This window comes from Pelophylax lessonae (assembly GCF_965119305.1).
Source record: "Pelophylax lessonae genome assembly, chromosome: 2".
NCBI classification, from domain to species: domain Eukaryota; kingdom Metazoa; phylum Chordata; class Amphibia; order Anura; family Ranidae; genus Pelophylax; species Pelophylax lessonae.
Window position 1 is genome coordinate 286,877,647 of NC_138769.1, and position 27,358 is coordinate 286,905,004.

Consider the following 27,358-nt stretch of genomic DNA (forward strand, 5'->3'; position numbering starts at 1 on the left):
TTGTTTGTGATATATTGACACCATGTACAATATAAAATAAAAATATCAAAGAATGTTTTATCCCTGGTCATAAAACAAATTTTGTAAATGTAAAAAACAAAACACACACACGAACCTCTAAGTCTTCAGCTCTTATTATCCACTCTGTATACAAATTTAAATGGGAATGTCAACAGGTCCCATAATAAGGCAGCACAGAAGTGTGTGTATATGTATGTGTATATATATATATACACATACACACACGCATGCATGCATGTCAATGGCTCAGTCTGCCACATATATAATATATTACAGATGATAAACTACACTTATAATAAAATAAAAAAAGATTGACAGCTAAGCTGCACTTTCCTAATCTTGTGAATAGAGTGAGAAGAATTGGGGTTCTTTTTACATTTATGACCCTACTAGAGAGATTTCTTGTTTCTTCCTTTGTGGTCATTAGGACAAGATGAAATTTTCCAAACAGAAACACAGACAGAAATACACAATTGTAGAGGTTCTAATGTTCCTCCACTTTCTATAAAAAAACTAAAAATGTTTTGGCGACAGATGAACTTTAAATTTGCCAATTTCTTTACCAAGTGCTACTTTTCAATTATTTTGCTAGTTCGATTTTTAAACTCTGCTTTAAATGTAAATCAGAATAATGTAAATCAGAATAACGCTCCATTCACATTAGTCGTCTTAAAGCACGACTTTGATTCGACTTTTCGTGTGACTTTGATCCGACTCTACACCCGCTGGACCAAACTTGCATCAAAAGTCGCACCAAAATATTGCCGGCACCTTTTCAAAATTGCTGCAATTTTAAGTCGCACCAATCTGAACAGGTGCCATTGCAAACAATGGCCTGCAACTTGTCATGTCCAAAGTCGTATGACAAGTCACACACGTGAGAATGGGCCCTAACTGAATTGTGACATATAAGGTACTATTACTTCATACATAAAGTTAAAAAAGACAAACAAGCACAAAAAAAAAAAAAAAAAAAAAGACGATATAAAAACAGAGAAATAAGTAAGGGTGGTGGTTGTTCTACAGCAGTCTTGAGATTTCATAGATGCCTTGGTATACAGGAATCCTCCAGTTTCAAGTATCAGTATCTAGAAAACATTGGCACAAAGATTATAATTACTTTAATGCTAATAGTATTTTATTTACTGTTCCACAAAATGTAAAACATTTTATTACGTCATCCTAAAGGATAGGTTCACTTTAGGAACATGTTACACGTTCCACCCTATTTTTAGGGTGGAACATGTAACATGTTCCAGTATCTGTAGCTCTCCCCCTGCTGTGCCCCTCCCCCTCAGGTAACTGCCTGCCCGTATGAGGTATGTTAAGAGTCTGTAGGAGCTGGACATTGCTAATCACGGATGCAATGCTCTACAGGCTTCTTAAAAAAAAAAAAATAAGAGTGCACATCTTTGTCAATAGCAGGGATTAATACTCTCCTCCCCAGTGGGACAGAATCAAACCCTAGGGGTTGTTAAAGCGGTAGTATCCCGCTTTTTGACACTTTTACCTACAGGTAAGCCTATAATAAGGCTTACCTGTAGGTACAAATAATATCTCCTAAACCGGCATGGTTTAGGAGATATTTACAGTGCATGCAGCCGCTCTCGCGAGCGGCGCATGCGATCTGAAGGTCCGGGGGGACCTTCAATTAATTTGCCGGGGGCTTGCCGGAAAATCACTCCCGCGCGCATGCGCGGGAGTGACGTCATCGCGGCTCCGGCCAATCATCGCGCCGGAGCCGTCTCTTCCGGCCAATCACCGCGCCGGAGCCGCCGAACCCGGAAGAGACGGCGAGGGATCATGGCAGTGCCCGCAGCGATGTCCGGGGGTCCGTGTGGGGGCTTCGTTCTAAGGTAAGATACACATAATGGGCTAGTATGCGATGCATACTAGCCCATTATGCCTTTGTCTTGCAGGTTTTTTTTTTTCCTAGGGTTTACAACCGCTTTAAGTAGGTTGGAAAGCACTCTGCCCCCTACAGGAGTAGGACACTAGGCAGGAAAAAGCTGAACTACGCCTATGGGCAGTCCCGGGGGGGGTATACACCCACTCTCAGCTATAGGCACACTATTTTGTTGCAAGCAGTGTCAGAAGAAAGCCAACTCCACAGAGGGGTGGGTGCTGTGTCCGTCAATGAACATCAGAGAAATGTTTTTTACGGTAGGTCAAAAATCCCATTTTCCCTTTCGTTCTTTGACGGACACAGCTCCTGATTCTTCCTAACTGTTGGGACGTCCCAAAGCAGTGTTAAACATTAGGGGTGGGAAAAAGCAGAAAAAAAAATTCCAAGGCTTACCATAGCCAACCAGGTAACAAGGAGCTCAAACCATAAACAACTAGAACTCACCTGAAAAAAAACAATACACCCTCAAAGAGGACCAGGTCCTCTAAACAGCAGCCAGCAAAACCTTGCATCCGCAGATGCGAACACATCCAAAATTTAGTAAAAGCGTGCACTGACGACCAGGTGGCCGCCTTGCAAACCTGCATCACTGACGCTTGATGACGGAAGCCCAAGAGACACTAAGCGCCCTAGTAGAGTGCTCCTTGACAGGGAATGGAGGAACCTGACCCCTGATGCAATAGGCCTGAATCACCGTATGATCCATCTGGAAATGGTTGCAGAAGAAGCAGACAACCCTTTGTGAGATCTGTCCATGAGCACAAATAGAGTCTGACTTCCTAAAAGACACCGTAGCTGCCAGGTACACCGTAATTGTCCGGACCACATCCAAGGCATGCAAGGCAATTTCCTTTGGATGTTTTGCCTGGGACACAGGGAAGGCAACACAATGTCTTCATTCAAATGACAGTCAGAGACAACCTTAGGAAGGTATGATGGACAGGGGTGAAGCACCACTTTATCCTTGTGAATCACCAATAAGGTGCACAACAGGATAACTCTGCCAGTTCCGACACCCTGAGCGCAGAGGTGATAGCCTCCAAAACAGGCCACCTTCTTGGGCAGCGCAAGTAGGGAAACCTCCAGAATATTTTCAAAAGGAGGCTTCTGTAGAGCTGAAAGCACCAGATTAAGATCCCAGGGTGGCAATGGAGTCTGTACTGAAGGAACCAAATGTCGGACACCCTGGAGAAAGGTACGCACTAGAGACCAAAGGTCATTGGAAAAAGTCTGCCAAAGCAGATACATGACCATTGATGGTACTCAAGGCCAATTTCTGTTCAAACACCCAACCCCCCCCCCATTGAAGGAAGGTTAAGGTCCGATCCACCGAGGAGCGAGGATGAACCCCAAGAGACTCACACCACGCAATGTACATCTTCAACGTACAATGGTAGGTCTTCCTAGAAGTAGATTTCCAAGTTTTCAACAGCGTAGGAATCACTGACTCAAACAAACCTCCATCCTTCAGCACCTGCCGTTCAACAGCCAAGCCGTCAAAGCCAGCGAATGTAAAGCAGGATGAGAGATCGGTCCTTGGGACAGCAGATCCTCCCTGCGAGGAAGTCCCCAAGGGGCACTGGGGGCAGTCATACCCAAATAGTGTACCAAGACTGGTGAGGTCAGTCTGGACGGAATCCCTTCTGCTTTGATCACCTGGAATAAAGGTAGCTTTATTTAACCTGAAAACCTATGAGTCCCCTACAGGTGGGACCGTCCATCTTTAACGCAGTTAATCCTCATAAGGACGCCGCAAGCAAAAAGCGCTTAGGAACCACTGCGTTTTGGACAACCCCACTGTTTTTTGACAATGGTGTCAAAGTAAGCGGAAAAGGGAACACCCTCGCTACTTTGGAGAGCCTGTGGGTGCCAAAAGACCCACAGTAACCACCGAAATTTTAGAGGGGCTGGAGGAAAAGAGGGGAACCGGGGGGTCCCACCATCCCAGGAAGGGGCTCATGTCCACCCCAAAACCCTCCAGGAGTAGAGGGGGAATAGCTACTTACCATACCAGGAACAGGGTGGGCAACGCTTAATCGTAATGTGGGTGCTGTCGGTCAGGAGAAACGGTGCGACTCAGGCCATATGCGTCCTCGTGAGATGTTCAACTCAAAGACCAGCCCCCATCCAGTGGAGCTATGTTGCGACCGACCTAGCGCGGAGCTGTGGTCTGCACACTCTCGCTTGCCAGACTGGGGAGGAACCTCTAAATCTAGATTATCCAGTCTGTAGCCCAGTTCGGTAATTGATTGTAGATTCTCACAGGAACAAAATAACAAAGATAGAAAATACTATAACCCAATGGTTAAGAAGAATTAGGAACTGTGTCCATCAATTAACAAAAGAGAAATAGCAATTTAAGGGGCTCATTCTCTATGGATGGAGACTTTTGTCATTTGTGCTCAAACAGCATTTCAAAAGGTTTAAAGATAGGGGCTCTTCCCTATACATAAAGCAACGTGCCTGTTATTCTGCATAGCTTTCAGCATGCTGGAGAAATGTATGACCATTAGGCCTCATCTCGCTAGCACATGATACCATCTTCAGAAGAGTTTATAACTGATTACTGTTATGGTTCTCATGTGATGTGATGAGATGAGATGAGATGTGTACCAATAAGAGAGTCCATAAGGGAGCATCCCAGTTCCCGTTCCATGTCCCAAATAAGGAATTTACGTGTGATAATTCTTCCATGAAAAACATATAGGAGATACACATTAGTCTACTAAAAAAAAAAAAGTTTTCCTGCCCAAAGTGATTCATTGGTAGTTAGGAAGTTCAGTTATCCAAGTTGTGCTAGGTTAAAGCTGATCGTGTTTACTGTCATGTAAAGAAACTTTAGTTGTGATTGTGGGCTTTGGGACAACACTTCATTGTGAGGATGTACTGGACTGGTAACTAAACGCCTCCGAAATACATGAAAAACTTTAAAACATACATCTCTATATGTATATATTGGCGATTTTGGTGGTTTTATTTATTTTTTTTATTTTCATGGCTAGAATATGCACAAAATGAAAACTTAGGATGGAACCAGGTGTGTTGAGCTGCACTGATCTACGCAAGCTAAACAAAAGGGCTCATAGAAAACAATTGTCTACTGGTGTGAACAGGCCATACAATCTTAATATTGCATTCAATGCATATTGTATATATGAAAATCGTATGCAGTACGAGAAATTTTAATGCAGTATTTTGATCTAAATGGTTCACACAGATGACAAGTATTGTTTGATCTTTCCCCATAAAACACTATAGGTAAGCAGACAGGCCCCCCCTGTTTTTACTTTTAAAGAGAAATGAAATCGATATTTTAGAATATTAACCTAAAAAGAGTCTCTCACCTTGATTTATCAAAAATAAATTTATATTTTTTAATTTACATTTTGTGACTTTTGCATAAGGCATGTACAAAATTGGTAATTCTGGTTTTGTAAAATTTCCATTATAGTGGCAAATTTAAAGAATGGTAAGTTCATGGATCTTTGAAACAATCAAAATAAATATCTGCCAGTTTATGAGCTATATGAGCTTAGTAAATAACTAGATTTTTCTTTTAATGACAATTAACAATATTTATATGTAATTTTTCATATTTACATTAGAAAGCCTTTTCTTTAGGGCTAAATGTTTAGATTTTCGTCTAAACTCATTCTTGAACAGCTTTCTTAAAACTAAACGGACTAATTCAAGAGGTTTTCCTAAACTAATTGCACTTACTCAATTGCATTACAAAAATTGCAATTATAGGCCAGCACATTATTGATACAGCAATTTTGACACATTTTCCTGGGGTACCCACCTGTAATAATTAGGTTTAAAAGGTCCATTCTTGTTTAGTCCAAGGTATTTTGCTTGGTCATCAGATAGCTCAGTTAAGTGGGCATCAAAGGAAGGTAGGTGCAAGCTGGCAACATACTCATCTCCAAAAAAGATAAAGTAAAATGTTTACTATTTGTATCATAATTTTAGCAAACATTATACAGTATGTACAGAGGTCTAAAATGAAGTTATAATTACAAAGTACTAGATGTTGGCTAGAATGGGAATAATAAACATACTATGGTAAAATATATTAAAAGCAAGCCACAGCAGTGTTGTACAAGGTGAGATCACAAGTTTATTGACAAAATGTTCAGGCTCTAGACCTGACACTGCTAAATTAATAAAACACACACACACACACTGCTCAAAAAAAAATTAAAGCCACACTTTTTCTCTGTCGCTCATTGACAGACGTAGTCCTCCTTGATTAATATCAACTCGGGTTATACTGCCCTCTACAGGAGTAGGACTAGACAGGAAAGAAAACGTTCTGGCCACACCTTAGGGGCAGTCCCAGAGGGTATATCCTCTCTCTCTCTGCTACAGCAAGTCAGTTTTTTTCTGTCTAGTTATGAGAAAGGACCTAACTTCCTTGCTGGGATCTTTGGTCCTGGCAAGATTTTTTAGAAATACTTTTTTAGGCAGCTTTTCTTCTCCAGTGTTCCTGTGAGATCTTCAAGCAAGTACGCTGAAACTGGGCGACGGGCTGGATGTTGAGATCCAGTGGTAACCCCAGTTCAGCCTGCGAGCGCGTGCAGGCCCTAGCTCCGCGCTGGGTCGGCCGCGACATAGTCCCACTGGACGGGGACTGACCCTGCGAGTTAAACGTCTCGCCTGGACGCCAATGACCAGCGGAGTCACGGCGTCCAGATTGGTCGACAGCCCCCCCACTCCGGTGGAGAGGGGTTCTGTCAGGAGTTGGCGCCCGCCTGGTTCCGGTATGGTGAGTAAATATTCCCCCTCTCCCCCTGTCGGGTTTGTTGGTGGACGCGGGCCCCTCTCTGGGATGGATGGACGTGATCCTAACAGGTGTCATTAATCCCCCTCTTAAAAGCTTGGTTTGGGAGCTAACTATCTATAGTCACTATATGACACTATAAGGGAGATGAATGCAGTGGCAGACTGCTAAAAGGCATTACTATTAAGGTATAGAGGTATCTTACCTGACATAATGTGTATACAGGCCGATGCCTATGCCGGGATTACCGCATCCGCAGGTCGCCATCCTTCCATAAAGCCGGTCACCTCCGCAGGCCGCACAGCCTCCCGCAGGCCGCACAGGCCAAGGACTACCTCCTGCAGGCCGCACAGGCCGAGCGCACACCTCCCGCAGGCCGCTGCTACCTTACAAGCCGCCGCTATCCTCCACAGGCCGCCGCCATTTTCCGCAGATCGCACGGGGCCGCCATTTTGGCGTAGCCTTGTGTCTCTAGCATGGGGGCGGCCATGTTTGAGGTGACCAAACACCTTGAGGAGCAATTGGGAGGCGCCGGAAGGCGTGTAAAGGGGCGGAGCCGCCTCCTTTACCCGGGAAAGCAAGCCAAAAGACTTCTTGTCTGTAACAGACAGTTCTGGAAGCAGGTTGTGTGGAAACTTCTGAGCATCAGGTGGTGAGCCTTGGGGTCTCTCTCTCTTTCTCTGTAGGGGTCCTAAAGCAGGTAACACTGAGGGGCGCTGCTGCGCTGGGGGACTAAAGAAAAAAAAAAGTTTTATTTTTTGATTGCAATTAATTTTTTTCTGGCAAGTGTCTTGTATAATCATGGACATTGCCACACATGTATCCCCACCTGATCCCCTCAAGGTGGCTGCAGGAACCTCCAGTTCCTCACAGAATATTGATGCATTATCAGCAGTTTTGGAGTCTTTGGTATCCCGGGTGGAGGTAGCCTGTCAGGGGCGGAGGTCAAGAAAGCGACCCCCGCCTACCCCGATTTCATCTGATACTTCAGATTCAGATATGGTCATTGCAGCTGCAGGTCCCTCTGCAGGGGCTGTTGTCTCGGGTAACGTTCCCTCAGATAGTGAGGAGGACGGTACTACCTCCGCCATAGCACAAGAAGAAGCATTGGTGGACGCACTAGTTGTGTCTGTCCGGGAAACCTTAAGACTTGAGGTTACACCGGCAGAGGTAACCGAGATGGAGATTCCCTTTGGTACTAGTAAGCCTACCAAGACGGCAAAGGTTTTTCCCTTACCCAAATGTTTTGGTAATAAGATTAAAGAGGAATGGGATCATCCGAAACGAATCCTTACTATTTCCAAACGCATTGCTAGACGCTATCCGTTTGAGGAATCCCTCATTAAAAAATGGACGGTACCACCAGTGGTGGATCCACCGATTTCCAGGCTAAATAAAGCCACTGTTATCCCGTTGGAGGACGCTCCGTCCTTTAAGGATCCGGTGGATCGAAAAGTGGAAGCGGAATCCCGCACTGTTTTTTCCCTGATAGGGTTAACCTTTAGACCAGTGGTTGCCATTGGTTTCGTTTCACAAACATTGACAGAATGGGCAAAATTGTTATGCCATGACTTAAAGGGGAGAAGTATCCCCCAGGCAGCGTCTGATTTGATGGAGCAAATTATACAAGGACTACAGTTCGTCTGTGATGCAGCCCTGGATGCCACTCCCTTGTTAGGGCATGCATCGATGTCAGCTGTAGTCCTCAGACGTGTGCTGTGGTTAAAGTGTTGGTCGGCGGATCAAGGTTCCAAGAAAGCTTTGGCTAATCTCCCTTTTCAGGGGGATCGCCTATTTGGGGCCACCCTAGATGAGATCATAAAGGATGTCACTGGGGGCAAGAGCACTTTTTTGCCGCAGACTGCTAAAGCTAAAGGACCTCGTAACAGGCGAGGACCTTCCTTTTCCGCTCATAAAAGGTTTGTTCGCTCCGCTGGGGCGAGCGTGAAGGGCAAAGCCCCTTCAGGTGGTTTCAAAGGGCGCTGGTCGGGTAAACAAAGGGCCGACTCAGCCAAACCTGAAGATAAAACTAATACAGCCTGAAGGTGCGCCCCCACCCAGCTCAGGGGTGGGGGGACGTCTTCACCGGTGTTCAGATTCAGGGCTTTCCTGAATCCCGGACTAAGGGGTTCAGGAGATCATACGATCGGGATACAAGATCGAGTGTCGATCACTTCTACTGGTGCAATTCTTCCTCCCTTCCAACATTCATATGCTACAGGGAGCGGTAGTTTCCGTTCCTTGAGCAGAACGTTTTCTTTACCTTTTCCAAAGATCATTCCCAGTTCCCTCCAAGAATCGGATCCGGTTGAGCGAGCGGACCAGGGAGTCTCTGGTCCGGTGACTCCGGTCTCTAAAGCTCAGCCAGGAGAAGTCATCACTTCCGATAGGAATCAAGTTTCTGATAAATGTGTGGGAACTGAGAGTGATCAGACTTGGTCTGATTGCCTGGACCAAGCAGCTCTAGGGCAGCCTGGTTCGGATCCAGTCAGACAATGTCATGGTGAGGACTTAGGTCGATCACCAAGGATTTCACCATCTGTGTCCTCATTAGGGCATCCCGGAGGTAGATCTGTTGGCATATCGGCTCAACAGGAAGGCGCGGAGGTTGGTAACCCGCGCCCGCGATCCTCTAGCGGACGCAGCAGATGCGCTGAACGCCCCGTAGGGGCAGTATCAGCTATTATATGTCTTCCCCCCTCTCAAGTTGCTGCTGAGATTTCTCCGCAGGATAGAGGTGGAGGGAACTCCAGTTATCCTGGAAATTCCGAGCTGGCCTCGTCAAGCTGGGTACGCCGACTTGGGCAGGCTAGTCGCGGACGCTCCGTGGAGACTTCCTCTCAGGGGGGATCTGCGGTCTCTAGGACTGATCTTCCATCGTGCTTTACAGTCGCTGGTTTTAACGGCCTGGCCATTGAGACCCAGGTACTGAAGGACAGAGGATTGTCAGCTTCAGTTATTTCTACTCTAATTAAAGCAAGGAAAGCGACTTCCAGCAAAGTCTATTATCGCACATGGAAGACTTATATTGCGTGGTGTGAATCGTTGGGATTTCCCCCACGTATCTATTTGGTGACCCGAGTTTTGGCTTTTCTGCAAAAGGGGGTTGAGCAGAAACTATCCTTGAGCACCATCAAGGGTCAGGTTTCAGCGTTAGCAATCTTCTTTCAGAAGCCGCTGGCTACTCATTCCTTGGTGCGGAATTTCATCCAGGGGGTGCGGCACTTGGCTCCGTCAGTGCGCGCGCCCTTACCGCCCTCGGATCTTAATTTGGTTTTGTCGGTTCTGCAGAAACCTCCCTTTGAAAATATCAGGGAGATTCCCTTGCTTACATTATCCCAGAAGGTGGCCTTCTTGGTGGCTATCACTTCTGCCTGCAGGGTGTCAGAACTGGCTGCATTATCATGCCATTCCCCATATCTAGTGGTTCATAGGGATAAGGTAGTTCTTCATCCGAAGCCATCCTTTCTTCCTAAGGTGGTTTCAGATTTTCATCTGAATGAAGATATTGTGCTACCTTCCTTGTGTCCTAAGCCCAATCATCCTCGGGAATGTGCATTGCATTCCCTGGATGTAGTTCGGGCAATCAGGGTATACCTGAAGACTATGGAATCGTTCCGTAAGACGGATTCACTTTTTGTGATCACGGATGGCCCCAGAAAGGGGTTGCCTGCATCTGCCGCGACTATCTCCAAATGGATTAGACAGACGGTGGTACAGGCTTATTCTATTAAGGGTCGGAATCCTCCGTTCCCTGTTAAGGCGCACTCCACTCGAGTGCTCAGTACTTCCTGGGCCTACCGCCATCAGGCGTCAGTGGTCCAGGTTTGCAAGGCGGCTACCTGGTCGTCGGTGCATACCTTTACAAAATTTTATAAAGTTGATGTGATGGCATCGTCAGATGCCTCTTTTGGCCGCAAGGTTTTGCAGGCCGCAATTTGAGGAGACCGGTGGTCTACCTCAAGGGTTTTTTTCCGTTGGAATTTCAGTTGAGTCTCACCTTTTTGATTTGATGAGCCTTTAAGACTTCTAGTTGGCACCGGTTGGGCCTTCTAGATTGGATTTTGATTTTTTATCCCACCCCTCATTTGTGGTACTGCTTTGGGACGTCCCGAGTTGATATTAATCAAGGAGGACTACGTCTGTCAATGAGCGACAGAGAAAAATGGATTTTTGTAAGATCTTACCGTAAAATCCTTTTCTCTTAAGCTCATTGACAGACGTAGTACCCGCCCCTCTGTTTTGGAGTTGGGTTGGGTTAAATTCTCTAAACACTGCTTTGTGACATAACTGACTTGCTGTAGCAGAGAGAGAGAGAGGATATACCCTCTGGGACTGCCCCTAAGGTGTGGCCAGAACGTTTTCGTTCCTGTCTAGTCCTACTCCTGTAGAGGGCAGTATAACCCGAGTTGATATTAATCAAGGAGGACTACGTCTGTCAATGAGCTTAAGAGAAAAGGATTTTACAGTAAGATCTTACAAAAATCCATTTTTATTCAGAGTATAGCATCAAGTAAATTAAACTTATGAGGTATTGGTCTGGTCAGTTAAGTAGCAGAGGGGGCTGTTAATCAGTTTCAGGCTGCTTTGGTGTTAATGAAATTAACAGGTGCACTAGATGGGCAACAATGAGACAAGCTCCAAAACAGGAATGGTTTTACAGGTAGAGGCCACTGACTTTTTTTTCTTACTCATCTTTTCTGACTGTTTTTCACTAGTTTCACATTTGGCGACTGTCGGAGGACTCAGAAAGGAATTTTACGCTAAGATCTTACAAAAAATCAGTTTTCTCTTACGTCCTCCGACAGTCGCCGCCCACTCATACAGTCTTCACCAATGGGGATGTCCCAAAGCAGTGTAGATATGAGGGGTGGAAAACGCAACCATCAGAAAAGGCAACGCAGTACCCACATCAGAGAAAGGAACCTTACATGAACAGAAAGGTAACCCTCTGGGTAACAAAAAAGGCTCAACAGGAGCAACAACCCAGGAAAGCAAATAACTAAGGGGGTGAAGAACCCCAACAGCCAGGGACCCAAACCAAAACCAGGGTTCCCTTACGGCACTGCCGCACAGAGAACTTTGTGGCCAAAGGAGGCATCCGCCGATGCCAGAACATCAATTTTGTAAAATTTTGAAAAGGTGTGCACTGACGACCAAGTCGCAGCCTTACACACCTGGGCCACCGAGGCCTGATGCCGGAGAGCCCAGGACGTACTCACCGCTCTGGTAGAGTGTGCCTTGACAGGGAAGGGCGGAACACCAGGCAAAATAAGCTTTCCATGTACAGTAGCCTTAATTAAGGTATGAATGACCTCTGAGGAGAGACCCCTGTCCCTCAGGACCTGGCTTTCAACAGCCATGCCGTTAAAGCCAGCGACTGTAAAGCAGGATGGAAGATCGGTCCCTGAGACAGCAGATCTTGTAGCATCGGCAGCCGCCACGGAGGCTCGAGTGCCAGGTGAACGATGTCCGCATACCAGGACCGGCGTGGCCAGTCCGGCGCCACCAGAATCACCAACGTTGGTTCCGAGGCCAACCTGCGCAGGAACCTGGACAACAACTGAATCGGAGGAAAGGCGTACATCAGATGATACTGATGCCAAGGCACCACCAGCGCATCCGAGGCGTCTGCCCGAGGATCGCACGTTCTTGCCACGAACCTTTCCACCTTGTTGTTTAGCCGAGACGCGAACAGATCCATATCCGGGATCCCCATTTTGCACACAGCATTTGAAACACCTCCGGGTGCAGGGACCATTCTCTGGCAATCCTCCACACCCGGAATGTGAACTGCCGATATTGCCGGGACATGAGTCTCGGTCCAAGACAGATTTCTGGTCACTTCCTGGGCCGCCCGGGCACTCCTGGTGCCCCCTCGGTGTTTGATGTAAGCCACCGCAGTGGCATTGTCCGTCTGCACCCGAACAGGACGGCCCTGGAGACGATCCGACCAATGGAGCAGGCACAGCCTGATCGCTCTCAATTCCAAGATGTTTATGGGGAGGTGTTTCCTCCACCGACCAAGTGCCCTGGGCAGACAGGTTGCCCAGGACTCCACCCCAGCCCGACAGGCTGGCATCTGTGGTAATTACTGTCCACAGCAACGGCCGGAAGGATTTTCCGTCCGCCACCACCGGGGACTGAAGCCACCACAGAAGGTCCACTCTGGTTTAGTGACACAGAGACACTCTCAGATCCAAGGACTGCGGGAGTCTGTCCCATCTGTTCAGGATCTCCGCTTGTAGAGACCTTGTGTGAAACTGTGTGAACGGTATCGCCTCGAAGGTTGACACCATCAACCCCAGGGCCCGCATACAGGTCCTGAGTGACGAGGATTCGTTGTCCCGGAGGGCTCTGACCTTGTTTCTGTAGGGTCCGGAGCTTGTCCTCCGGTAGAAACACCTTTGCTTGAGCAGAGTCCAGAACCATCCCCAAATATGGGAGACGAACCGAAGGAGACAAGGTCGACTTCTCCCCGTTGATGGTCCACCCGAACTCCTGAAGCGTCTGTACCGTAGCGGACAGATTGCGCAGCAGGCTCTGGCTGGCACACGATCTTAACAGGAGATCGTCCAGATATCCCAAGACCGCAATGCCCTGAGCCCGCAACAGGCCCAGAACTGGAGCCAGCACTTTGGTAAACACCCTTGGAGCCGAAGCGAGACCGAAAGGTAACGCCACAAACTGATAGTGTTCCTCCGCGATAGCGAATCGGAGGTACCTCTGATGACCCTCGAAAATGGGGATGTGTAGATACGCATCCTTCAGGTCGATAGAGGCCAGGAACTCACCTGGACTCAGGGAGGCCACCACCGAACGGAGCGATTCCATGCGGAACTTCCGAACGCGTACAAAGCGGTTCAGAGCCTTTAAGTCCAGAATCGGACACACCTTGCTCTCCTTTCTGGGCACGGTAAACAGATTTGAATAAAACCCCCGAAATCTGTCCTGATGAGGCACCGGGACGACCCCCCCTGGGCGAGGAGATCTTGCACCGCCTGATGCAGGTCCTGTAGCCGCCCTGGGGTCAAATGAAGATTTGAGGGGAAGAATCTGTCTGCCGGCCGCGAAAGGAATTTGATCTTGTAACCCGATCGAATGATTTCCTGAACCCATCTGTCCGGAATTCTGAGCAGCCAGGGTTGGAGGAAACCGCGCAAAAGTCCCCCCCACCCCTGAAATGGGTGAGGGCGTCCCATCAGGCAGAGGCGGACTGGGCCGCCGCACCAGCCTGGCCGGATTTGGGCTTGCCCGCCCAGGGCTTTCTCTGGCCACCCTGGCCCTTGAAGGGTTTCCCCTTGTTCTGTGCCTTGTAGGCATGAAAGGACACCTGATTTGGTTTAAAGGAGGGGCCCCGCTTACCGCGGAAAAACTTGCCCTTAGGATTCTGGGGCAGCAGAGTGCTCTTGCCCCCAGTGACCCCTTTAACTAACTCATCCAGGGATTCCCCAAACAGTCGAGACCCCGCATGGGGGATGTCAGCCCCCGTTTTTCGCGAATTCTGGTCAGTCGACCAGCTCTTTAACCATATCAGGCGATGGTTAATCACAGCGACACTGGACAGGCGCGCAGCTAATGGGGCCTCATTCAAGGCCGCATCACACAAATACATGACTCCTTGATGGATCTGGTCCACCATCGCCACAGTAGTAGGAGGAGCGGAATCAGCCACGAGGGTGCATCTTAGCACCTTGGTCCAGTCCGCCACAGCCTGAGCCGCCATGACAGAGGCGAAAATGGGCTTTAGCAGGGAACCCACCACCATGTAGGCATGGCGGGCAAGGGATTCCATTCTCCTATCTGTAGGATCCCTAAACACCGGAGAATCTTCGGTGGGTACTAGAGTGGCCTTGTTCAATCTGGCCACAGTGTGATCCACCTGAGGGGCCACACACCAGCGCAAATCCGTAGGAGACACAAAGGGATAAAGGAGTTGAAACCTTTTTGGCACCACAAAGGTGCGTTTTAAATGACGCCACTGATCATTCACAGTAGCGTGAAACTCAGCGGGGCAAGGGAACACCTGCGCCGCCTTGCGGGTCCTGTGTGTGCCAAAAGAGGACACAATGCCCGGAGGATTGGGTTCATCCTCTAAATGTAGTGTTTCTTTAATGGCAAGAATCAGCGCATCCATAGCTGCGCGGTCCTCGGCCGTCCCAGGGGGGGAATCATCCACCCCTGCAACCTCCGCCTCCCCCTCAGACTGAGAAGAGCGAGACCCCTCAAGGGGTACGGCACCTATGGCAACCATATCAGATTCAGAATCAGAAGACAAAGACAAACGAGGCCTTTTTCTGGCAGCATGTTCAGACATCAGAATTTTTTTTTTATGATACTGGCCCTTCAAGCGCGCCGCGGACCCCCGCAGCACACCACTACAATGACTGAAAAACACAGACCCTCAATCAGGATAACTGATAGCCAGAAGGATTGCACAAGTAAAAAAGACAGCAGACAGACCCCCACAAGTGTTACCACCGCAGCCGTACACTCCAGAGTAAAAGGAGGAAGAGATGTCACCGCAGGAGGCTGAACTGAAGCTTCAGGCTAAGGAAAAGTGGTTGCCAATAGAAAGTAAAGGGAGGCTTTGGTAAAATGGCCGCTGACATGTGCTCGTAATGAACGTTTGCCACACACAAGATGGCGCCGCAAGGCGCCAAAATACACCACATACAATGCTGTATAAGTGCCCATAGTGAAGCCAGACATGCTGCCCAAACCTAAAATGGCGGACCCGCGGTTTTTAACCCCGCAGCGGTCGCCACTTGTGTCTGTACCTCCTAAAGTGATACAGGAGAGGGAACCCCACAGACCCACACAGCGCACTTGCTGTGAGACAAAACCCCCGCAGGGACCGGGATCAGGGAGCCCAAAAATGCACAGACATGAGGGGTTAACACAGACACACAGGACTGCCAGCCCCAGACAGAGGCCCCACACAGAATGTACTTACCTGTACTCGATGGCGTGGGGTGCCTCTCATCGACGGGAAATCGCCCACCCTCAGATGGCAGGGGTGCCGTCAGCCAAAAAACGCAGGACGCTAACAGTACACGGAGAACCGTGGGGAGACGTCCAGGCGAGGTAGCCACCTCGCAGGCTTGCATCCCTGAGGACAGGGATGGGTCGTTTGCGAAGCCAGGGTGAACACATAGCCCGCTAAACGCTCGATGGTGGGCTGGGATTCCATCGGGCCCTCTGTCCTGGAAAACCAGGACAGCCAGTCCGACTCCCAGCTCCGCAAACGCCGTCTTCATCCGAAGATCCGACTAACTAACACTGACAAAATAAACAGCTAGTAGTGCAAAGAAAAAACACATTTGCAGAAAATAAAATCATAAAATAGAAGAAGAAGGCTGAGACTGAAGCCCCAGCACAGGGAAGCCTATCTTACTCCTTAACTAGGCAGAAGACAAACTGAGTTGGGAGGGCTGATAGCAGGGGGGTATTGGACCAGTGGGACAGCCCCCATAGGTGTGTCTATGTAAATGCTTTGTTTTTTAACAAGTCTTATGCCTAGGTACTCCTGTGGAGATGAAGTCAATACCCCATTGGTGAAGACTGTATGAGTGGGCGGCGACTGTCGGAGGACATAAGAGAAATATATGTTTTTATATATGGTTGTACCCATTATTGGATGTTAAGGTTGCCCTTAAAGTCCCACATTTCAGGGGAATTTTCTTCTTTACTTAGACTATGGGATGATGGCAACCTACATCCAGACACACACGACTGGACAAACTTTGTTCTATTGATTGAGGGTAGGAAATACCCACTCCCGCCTCTGTCCAATGGTATGTGTCACTAGACTTCTACAATATTTAGATCTACTTATCGGTCAATGTTTTTTTCATTTATTTTTTGATTTGATACTATTGTTTGCTGTTACGTATATAAGTGATTGTGACTGTTGCATAACTAGTGCCATGTTTAGGGGCACAGGCTTTGAGACCCTTATGTCCTCTTATAGAGAACAGAGCAAAAGAGAAGCACAAGAAACAGAAACGGATTCCCTTTTCGTTCGAATGAAGAAATCAGTTGAGAGAAAAACTGATCTTTGTCTACACAATGACAACTTTGAAACTTACATCAGGGAGGACATAAACCCCTTTGGCTTAAGGATACAAATTTTCCCTACTCTTGAGGACATCGATGATGCTTTCAAGAAAAGATGGGAAGCAAATCTCTAAATATGCTCAAAGAATATGATGCTTTTCCTTATGGAGGAATACCACAAATGAATCAAGAGCCTTGATTCCAATATAGACAAACTTTATGAAAAACTCACTCCGTTTCAGGATTTACCTAGGTACAAGATTCTCGAGAATAACATTAAAATCTTAAAAATATTAAAGACACCATTAGCAAGAAGGAACGTAAACTATGTCGGGACAAAATAGCCTTCAGAGATAAAAAAGCCTACAGATGGCAACAAATACACACACAGACTAAATTCTAGGGCTGCAACTAACAATTATTTTGTTTCGATTAATCGACTAATCGAAAATTATATAAAAATCGACTAAATATCCAGCTATATAGTTGGATATTTAATCCACTCTGAGACAGATATATGTATTATTGGAGGTTTAAATGTGGTACATATCAGACTCAGAGACCAAACGTTTTAAAATTTGACACAACTTAAAACACCTTTTTGCAAATTTTCAGACCGGATTGGTATAAAATATTAATGACACACTCCCTTATTAATAGGCAGGTAGCTTGATACAAGCTCCCTGCGCCTACTGTCACTTATGCTGGCCATACACAAAATAAATTTTTTAGAACATTTTTAAAAACATTCATCTGATTTTACAACCATTAGTGGGGTCCATTTGGTGTTCTTTGTCAACCACAGTGACAGGAACATTCAAAGGAGCAGAATGGAAAACTTCTCGTTTAAACGAATCTTCAAATATTGTATGTGGTTTTTGCTCAAAAGTTACATTCATTTTAAAATTGAATGTTAAAGCAAATATGCAAATATTTTTGTGCAAAAATCCAATACATGTATTGGCAGCATTAGACCCTTAGTAGCAACAGCATGCTTTTGTTTTATCACCTGTCATGATGGGGTTTAAAAAAAAAAAATAGCCCTTTATAGTAAAAAAAAAAAAAAGCAGCTAATTGCTACTGTAATATAATTTCTACTGTGAAACAGTGAAAATATTTATTTCTTGTATCATGTGTATGTATATATAAAAAAATAAATAAAAAATATGCCCAGAAGTCAGATATGCAGGATATTGTAACTGAGACTTTTTTTCATGGATATAATAATTTTAAAAAATATGATGCACAATACTAGTATACTAGTAAACTTTTACTCTAAATGTATTTGTAATGCCTTATATCACCTCTAGTCTATCAACCTCCGCCTTCTCTGGGTTCAGATGCTGATCTTCCCTGCACAGAGCCCTTAAAGTGATTGTAAGCAAGGTATATAGCAAGGTAAAAAAAAACCTCTGCCTTTAGAATCACTTGGTTCCTTCTCTTGCCCAGGACTACATTTCCCATGAGGCATTGCTCCTCACGCATTCACAAGTTCTCTGCCATCTACTAACATGTATGGACGGTGTACTGAGCTGTATGTGCTTTACACTATATTTTCTGATATGTAAACAAATAATGCATTCTATATTCAGGACAACTAATCGGCCGACCGCTTAATTGATTATGAAAATAGTTGACAACTATTTTCATAATCGATTAGTTGTCGATTAATCGATTATGTGTTTCAGCCCTACTTAATTCCCTCAACGGGAGTTTATGAGGGCAGAATCTAACCTAGGTTCTAATTCTTCACTTAACTCCTTACTTTCCTCTTCTTCCCAGAAATTCAACGGACGTAAGACACCATCGAAAAACAAATGCACATCACCAGTAAATGACACCAGTAATTCCAAAAAACACATTTCGGTGACATCACGACCCATCCCTTCACTCAATGTTCCAGCCGAATTACGTCCCACGGTGAGTCCAAGCAACACACTAGGTACTATAACTATTTACATGAAACACCTACAGATTTCGGACACTACCCACGCCATGTCGTTGGATAACACTGTTTCCGATGGTTTTTTATGAACCGTCAACCTGACACCGTCACAGCGTACACAGCACATGATCAGTCACAATCTATTGATAGTGCCATCATCAACCTTACTGATTATAACTTAATTTCTGACCAGAAATCTCTTCTAAAGGGTTTTAGTCTTTGTCCTGATAAGAATCTCGATAAATTCGAGGTTATTAAAGATTTACACCCTTTTGCACGTAAATTGTTATTACAAAGTCAACATGCACAACAATACAATCCAAAATCTTTACAGTCCAAATCCAAAATATTGGAGGAAAAGGCACTTGACACTTTAATCTCCCTATTGGAAGAACAAGAGAATATGGATTTGAAAAGACAACATAGATCTTGAATCCCTCCTAAATGAGCATTGTGAAAAAGAAAAAACACAAATTCAAGATAAAAATCAGCATTTCGCAAGAAATCCGACAAATTTTCAGCCCTGAAATTAAATGCTAATTTAGCAGCATTCATTATGTTGACCGCCAAGGAAATTAACAAACTGAAACCATCACAATCCAATTTTAACCCCCAGGAAAAAACAGCACTTGACACTTTAACAAAACAATATAATTTAACCATCAAACCTTCTGACAATGGGGGAACATTGTAGTGATGACCAATACACAATATAAATATATGTGCCTTAACCACTTTAGCCCCGGAGGATTTTCCTGCTTAACGTCCAGGCCACTTTTTGCAACTTGGCACTGCGCGACTTTAACCACTTATGCCCCAGGCCTGTTTTTCACACTTGGTGTTTCCAAGTTAAAATCATTTTTTTTTTTGCTAGAAAACTACTTAAAACCCCCAAACATTATATTTTTTTTCAGAGACACTAGAGAATAAAATGGAGATTATTGCAATATGTTTTATCACAACGTATTTGCGCAGCGGTCTTCCAAACGCAATTTGTTTGGAGAAAATTCACTTTTTTAAATCAAAAAATAAGAATCCAGTAAAGTTAGCCCAATTTTTTTCCATAATCTGAAAGATAATGTTACGCCGTCGCCGAGTAAATAGATACCCAACATGTCATGCTTCAAAATTGCGCACGCTCACGGAATGGCGACAAACATTGGTACTTAAAAATCCCATAGGCGACATTTTAAAAATTTCTAAAGGTTGCCATCTTAGAGTTACAGAGGAGATCTAGGGCTCAAATTATTACTCTCGCTCTAACAATCGCGGCAATACCTCACATGTGTGGTTTGAAAACCATTTACATATGTGGGCGGGGTTTCCGTATGCGTTCACTTCTGCGCGTGAGCTAACGGGGACAGGGCTCTTTAATTTTTTTTTTATATTTATTTTATTTGTTATTTTTCATTTTTACACCATTTAGTAAAAAATAAATAATAATTTGATCATTTTTATTCCTATTACAAGGAATGTAAACATTCCTTGTAATAGAAATAGGCACGACAGGACCTCTTTTTTGTGAGATCTGGGGTCAAAAAGTCCTTAGATCTCACAAGTACACTGAAAGATAAAAAAATAAAATAAAAAAAATAATAATAAAATAAAAAAAAAAAAAAAGGGGGGCCTTTAAACCGGTTGCTAGGCAACGACGTTTGCCGTCGCTCCAGTCCACCAAGACCATAGAGTCGAGTGAGGGCAAGCTTGCCCTCACTCGACATCCTGTCTGTGAGGATCAAGGACCGGAACGTTTTCCCTGCTGCCGGCGGGTCCGGTAAGCGGGGAAAAGTACCGGGACGCGGCAGGAGGGGGGCACCTCTTCTGCCGCCCGGAAGGGTGATCCCGCGGCGAATCCGCCGCTGGGACCACTCTTATCGGAAAGCCGACCGACCACAGTTTAAAAAAATACCAGGGTTATGGCAGCTACGTATCTGCTGCAATAACACCAGTATTTAGGTTTAAAAAAGGTTGTTTGTGAAGGGCTGGAGGAGAGCGGTACAATAATGAGTGTCTGCAGGCAGCAGTGAAGCATGAACTATATCAGAAAAAAACTGCGCTCAGTGCCTCAAATTAGAGTAAAATAATAGCAACACTCAGTAATCTCTACAGCTGCACTCAACACAAAAATACCAAAACCATTATTTATACTGAACAAAATTATAAACGCAACACTTTTGTTTTTGCCCCCATTTTTCATGAGCTGAACTCAAAGATCTAAGACTTTTTCTATGTACAAAAGGCCTATTTCTCTCAAATATTGTTTACAAATCTATCTAAATCTGTGTTAGTGAGCACTTCTCCTTTGCCGAGATAATCCATCCACCTCACAGGTGTGGCATATCAAGATGCATAACCAAATAATTTCTGCACAAACTGTCAGAAACCGTCTCAGGGAAGCTCATCTGCATGCTCGTCGTTCTCATCAGGGACTCGACCTGACTGCAGTTCGTCTTCGTAACCGACTTGAGTGGGAATATACCCACATTCAGTGGCATCTGGTGTTCTGTTTACAGATGAATCCCGGTTTTTACTGTACAGGGCAGATGGCAGACAGCGTGTATGGCGTTGTGTGGGTGAGCGGTTTGCTGATGTCAACATTGTGGATCTAGTGGCCCATGGTGGCAGTGGGGTTATGGTATGGGCAGGCGCATGTTATGTACAATTAACACAGGTGCATTTTATTGATGGCATTTTGAATGCACAGAGATACCGTGATGAGATCCTGAGGCCCAATGTTCAGCCATTTATCCACGACCATCACCTCATGTTGCACCATGATAACGCATGGCCCCATGAGCTGTACACAATTCCTTGAAGCTGAAAACATCTCAGTTCTTGCATGGCCAGCATACTCACCAGAAATGTCACCCATTGTGCATGCTTGGGATGCTCTGGATTGGCGTACATGACAGCGTGTTCCATGTCCTGCCAATATCCAGCAACTTCGCACAGCCATTGAAGAGGAGTGAACCAACATTCCACAGGCCACAATCAACAACCTGATCAACTCTATGCGAAATAGATGTGTTGCACTGCGTGAGGCAAATACTGACTGGTTCTTGGATCCCCCAATACAGTAAAACTGCACATTGTAGAGTGACTTTCTTTTGTGGCCAGCCTAAGGCACACCTGTGCAATAATCATGCTGTCTAATTAGCATCTTGATATGCCACACCTGTGAGGTGGATGGATTCTCTCAGTAAAGTAGAAGTGCTCACTAACACAGATTTAGACAGATTTGTGAACAATATTTGAGAGAAAAAGTCCTTATGTCCTGTGTACATAGAAAAGGTCTTAGATACTTGAGTTCAGCTCATGAAAAATGGGGGCAAAAACTGGATTTTTGTACTTACCGTAAAATCCTTTTCTCTGAAGTTCATCAACAGACGCAGCGTCATAGCTTCTTAAACCATTGGGTTATGCTCCTCCAATCAGAAATAGGACACTAGGCAGGAAAACGCTTTACCACGCCTATGGGGACTGTCCCTGCAGACATAACCCCACACACTCTGCTACAGCAACCAGTTTTGTTGCTGTTATACCTGAAGGGTTTCCACATGTACTGTCACTTTAAGGCTGGCTCCACCCAGGAGTGATGAAAAGGGTCAAGGGGCAGAGTGGCCATCTTTAGACACATGTAGAGATGTATTGATATGCAGAGCTGTCCTGTAATGCTGTACAGAGTCCTGAATAAACAACCGTTGTTCCAGACCAGAGTCCTGTGTCTCTCACAACACGGAGAATATAACAGTGGCGACGAGGATGGGATTTACAAGGTTACTATCCGTGTGAGAAAGGAAAAGAAAAAAAAAAACTCTGGATTGTCACCTGGATACAAACACCCACAGAGCCCAGCAGGAAAATGTCATTGATCGGGACATTAAGTGAATTTGATGGAGAATAGACAACGTGGATTTCCTGGATTGAAAGACTAGAACAATATTTTGCTGCAAATGCCATCCCAGATGACAGGCAAGTAGCAGTATTTCTGACAGTGGTTGGTGCTAGGACATATGACACTCTTAGGGATCTCTTTTTCCCTGAAAAACCAGCAACTAGGACTTTGGCAGAGCTCCTGACACTGTTAGGGAATCACTTCCAGCCTAAACCACTAGAGATTGCAGAAAGATTCAGGTTTTATCAGCGACAGCAGCAGCCGGGTGAAGATATTAAGGCTTATGTGCTCGCCCTTCGCAGACTAGCCTCAACCTGTTCTTTTGGGGAGTATTTACCGACTGCACTGAGGGATAAGTTTGTCATGGGACTAAATAGTGAGTCTAGCCAAAAGAGACTGTTAACAGAGAAAGATCTTACCCTTACAAAGGCAATTGAGATAGCTTCAGTGATGGAAATGGCTGTGAAAGATACAGAGGCATTGAACCCCCAGAGCAGAAGGGAAGAGGTTAAAGAGGAAGTTTTCAGAACAGCAGTCAAGCAAACTGCAGCTAACGGTAAATATAGAACCTCACCAACCCGGAAGTCAGCTTGCTACCGTTGTGGGAATACAGACCATGATCACAAAGTGTGCCGGTTTAAGGATCAGCTCTGTCATAATTGTGGTAAGGTAGGCCATCTGAAACGAGTCTGCCGTAGTAAGAAGGTGCGAAATAAACAACCTCTGAACACCAGGACAAAGGCATATATGGTGGGAAGATATACATCGTCATCTGACTCAGAGCATGAGGAAGTGCTCCACAGATTGGACATACATCATATGCATTCAGCACCCTCAGCAATGACTGTAGAGGTAGAAGTGGAAGGAAAGAAACTCAATATGGATGTAGACACAGGAGCAGCAGTTTCAGTTATCACCCAGAAACAATGGAGAAAACTTCTGATCTGAACAACTGTCCGTCCAACACAAATCAAACTGCAGACATACTCAAAGCAGATACTCCACCCACTGGGGTACGTGAAAGTACATGTATCCTACAAGGGTCAGACGAAGAGAATGCCATTGTATATCCTAGAACATGGGGGAACCCCTCTCTTTGGGAGAGACTGGATTGCTCACTTCGGCATGCCAGACATCGCCATTAACCCCTGCAACACCGTGACCATCCCATCAGGGGATGAAGAGGGATGGGTGAAATCCCTGAAACAGCGATTCCCATAAGTCTTTGATAACCATTTGGGAAAAATAAAGCATGACTGTGTGAGACTCAGGCTGAAACCCAATGCCCAGCCTAGGTTCTTCAAAGCTCGGACGGTACCTTTCGCACTCCGAGCAGGTGTGGAAGCTGAACTAAGCCGGCTGGAGGAACAAGGTGTCATCTCAAAGGTAGAGCACAGCGAGTGGGCATCACCAGTTGTACCAGTAAAGAAAGCAAATGGGGACTTACGCATTTGTGGCGATTTCCGCATGGCACTAAATTCTCAACTGGAGATAGACCAGTATCCCCTACCCAGAGTAGATGACATTTTTGCCTCTCTTGCAGGAGGTCAAAAGTTCACCAAGCTTGATCTCAGGCAAGCTTATTTACAGTTTGAGGTCCACCCTTTGTCCCGCAAGTTTCTAACAATCAACACTCACAAGGGACTGTATGAATACAATCGGATGGTGTTTGGGGTAGCCTCCGCCCCAGCCATTTGGCAACGCAAAATGGATGAGATTTTGGCGGACATTCCTTTCACACAGTGCCTGTTAGATGACATGCTCATCACGGGCCTGACGGACCAGGAACACAAGCATAACGTGGAGCTTGTGTTGGCCAGATTCCAAGAGCAGGGTCTAAAAGTGAACTTAGCGAAATGCCAATTCATGGTACCTAAATTGGAGTTTTGTGGCCACCTTGTGGATGCAGAGGGTATACACACCACGGAAGCCAAAGTTGATGCTTTAGTAAAAGCTCCAGCCCCGACCAACGTCCAACAGCTGCGATCATACCTGGGCTTGCTGAACTATTACCACAAATTCCTGCCGGATCTAGCACACACTTTGTTTCCATTAAACAAGCTTTTGGAGAAACACTCCAGATGGAACTGGTCGGCTGCATGCCAACGTGCTTTTGAAGTTTCTAAGCGAAAGCTGTTGGCGTCACGCATGCTCGTGCACTATGACCTCCAAAGGCCTCTCACCTTGGCTTGTGATGCCTCACCCTATGGTCTAGGGGCTATACTATCTCATGTCTTACCAGATGGGTCAGAGAAACCTGTGGCATTCACCTCCAGGTCCTTGACAAAAGCAGAAAGCAATTACTCTCACATTGACAAAGAGGCTCTGGCGCTCATATGGGCAATTAAGAAGTTTCATCTTTACCTGTATGGTAGGGAATTCACCATACTGACTGATCATAAACCACTCCTTCAGATCTTTAGCCCTGACAAAGGCATCTCCCAGATGCCTGCGGCCCGTCTTCAACGCTATTCCCTATTTTTGGTAGCATATAGCTACAAAATCCAGTATCGCAGCCATGATGCCAATGCTAATGCAGACGCCATGTCCCGTCTGACTAGGGGATCCCCTCTTGGCCCTGCCGGTGTCCATTCCGGCCAGCCCTGCTTCCTCCGGCCCCGAGTCGCTGGGTGCCCGTCCTCAACGACACTGTCGCCCTCCTGACCGGTTTCAAATGCAAGAGCGGTTACGAGACTTTCGACGGGCCCGCCGAAAGTGATCCGCTGCCATGTTCTCCCCGTAGCGTCCCTGGAAGTTGTTCTCACATCCGGACGTGGAAGAAGCCATGTAAATCTCCTGAGTTGGAGGACTGTATTGGACAATTATGAGTTACTGTTTTATGCCTGTTCTTGTTTTGTTGTGTTTTTTTTTTTTGTTTTTTTTTTAGGGATGGAAGGAAGGTGTTATACCTGAAGGGTTTCACATGTACTGTCACTTTAAGGCTGGCTCCACCCAGGAGTGATGACAAGGGTCAAGGGGCAGAGTGGCCATCTTTAGACACATGTAGAGATGTATTGATATGCAGAGCTGTCCTGTAATGCTGTACAGAGAGTCCTGAATAAACAACCGTTGTTCCAGACCAGAGTCCTGTGTCTCTCACAACACGGAGAATATAACAGTTGCAAGCAGTATTTACAAGACAAAAAACCCCACACACTCAAAAGCAGAGGGGCGGGTGCTGCGTCTGCCGATGAACTTCAGAGAAAAGGATTTTACGGTAAGTACAAAAATCCAGTTTTCTCTATCGTTCATCGACAGACGCAGCTCCATATCTTCTTAGACCATTGGGATGTCCCAAAGCAGTATTTTCATGAAGGATGGGAAGACAACGCAAAAAAGAACGTAACTCGCTAAAGGCTAAACGTAGCCAACCAGGTTATATGGAGCCCAACCAGGAACAACTGGAGCTCACGTAGCAAAAACATACACCCTCAAAGAGAACAAAAAAGATTCTCTTTAAACAACAGCCTGCAAAACCTTGCAACCAAAGAGGTATCCGAAGATGCCAACACATCAACTTTGTACAATTTCGTGAACGTATGCACAGACGACAAAGTTGCCGCCTTGCAAATTTGCATCAATGACGCCTTATGGCAAAAAGCCAGAGAGGTACTCAGCACTCTAGTAGAATGCAATCAGTAAAATCCCACGAGCAACCAGGATCAGATTAATTGCTGCAAGCACTCCACTATCTCACAAGTGTAATCACAATATATCTAAAAATGCTGCGCAATTAGTGGTAAAACAAATACGAATGTGAATCAATAAATTAATTTAATACAAGTGAAAAATAAAATACTATTGTGTGGAATAATCACGAATAAGAAAAATAAAAATTATATAAAGAAAGATTAAATAAACGTGTATAAAAGTCAGTTTTGTGCATAAAAGCCTCAATATATAAAAAGTGTTGCCACTTTAAAATTCAACTCTTCAAAAGTGCCAGTAGTGCTCAAAACGTGCAGGTATAAAGCCACAAAAAAGTGACAAGTGCTCCAAAGGTATAAAGCCACATAAAGTGACAAGTGCTCCAAAGGTGAAACAGTGAAGATCTCTCCCAAAAACCCGCGCACTCCCTTGTGATTGTGCGCTCACCTTGATGTATGTGACTTAGACTTAAGCTCAGTCAAAAAGTGCTTGATGTCTCCTTGGATAGGACCTATTTAATCCCCCCAGATGGGGATCCTTCATAGGGAATGGTATACAGCAACCGTAGCATATAGCACTAAAACTTGAGGAAAAACAGTTTAACCTTAAAATACGTAGGGGGTTCTTTACTGTCAGAGCAGTAAGGATGTGGAATTCTCTTCCACAAGCAGTCGTATCAGCAGGGAGCATCGATAGTTTCAAAAAACTATTCGATGGGCACCTTAAAGACCATAACATACAGGGGTATACAATCTACGGTTAACAGCAAACACACACACATCATAGGTTGAACTGGATGGACTGATGTCTTTTTTCGACCTCACAAACTATGTAACTATAGGGAATAAGAAGCTAGTTAGTGCTGAAATCCTTTTTTAAAATTTTATTAATAAATGTGTCAATTTACGAACATTTAGAAGGTGCTACAGTGCCTTAATCTATCAAATATCCAAAAGCAGGTGGGTATCGTGGTGGTGTAGTGAGATCAACAGCCGACAGTCTCTCAGACACAGGTTCGGTCTGTGCAGCATTCCGTCCGTCCTTGCTCCTCCCCTATGTGTGACGACACACGGACCTTGTGTCTTCATCAGGGGGATATGA

The 27,358-nt window shown here is 45.5% G+C and overlaps 1 protein-coding gene across 4 annotated transcripts in view; it reads right to left on the reverse strand.

Annotated features, from left to right (window-relative positions):
* Positions 1 to 720: 720 nt before the first annotated feature.
* AHCYL1 (adenosylhomocysteinase like 1) overlaps positions 721 to 27,358 on the reverse strand; it is a 494,269-nt gene continuing 467,631 nt past the window's right edge. For all 4 annotated transcript variants that reach the window (XM_082247288.1, XM_082247287.1, XM_082247286.1 and 1 more), the window contains 2 exons: positions 5,730 to 5,850; positions 721 to 1,109 (listed from right to left, as the gene is read on the reverse strand). In XM_082247288.1, coding sequence (XP_082103414.1) covers positions 1,103 to 1,109; positions 5,730 to 5,850 — 128 coding nt within the window. In that variant the 3' untranslated portion in view covers positions 721 to 1,102. The remainder of the gene's footprint in view (positions 1,110 to 5,729; positions 5,851 to 27,358) is intronic.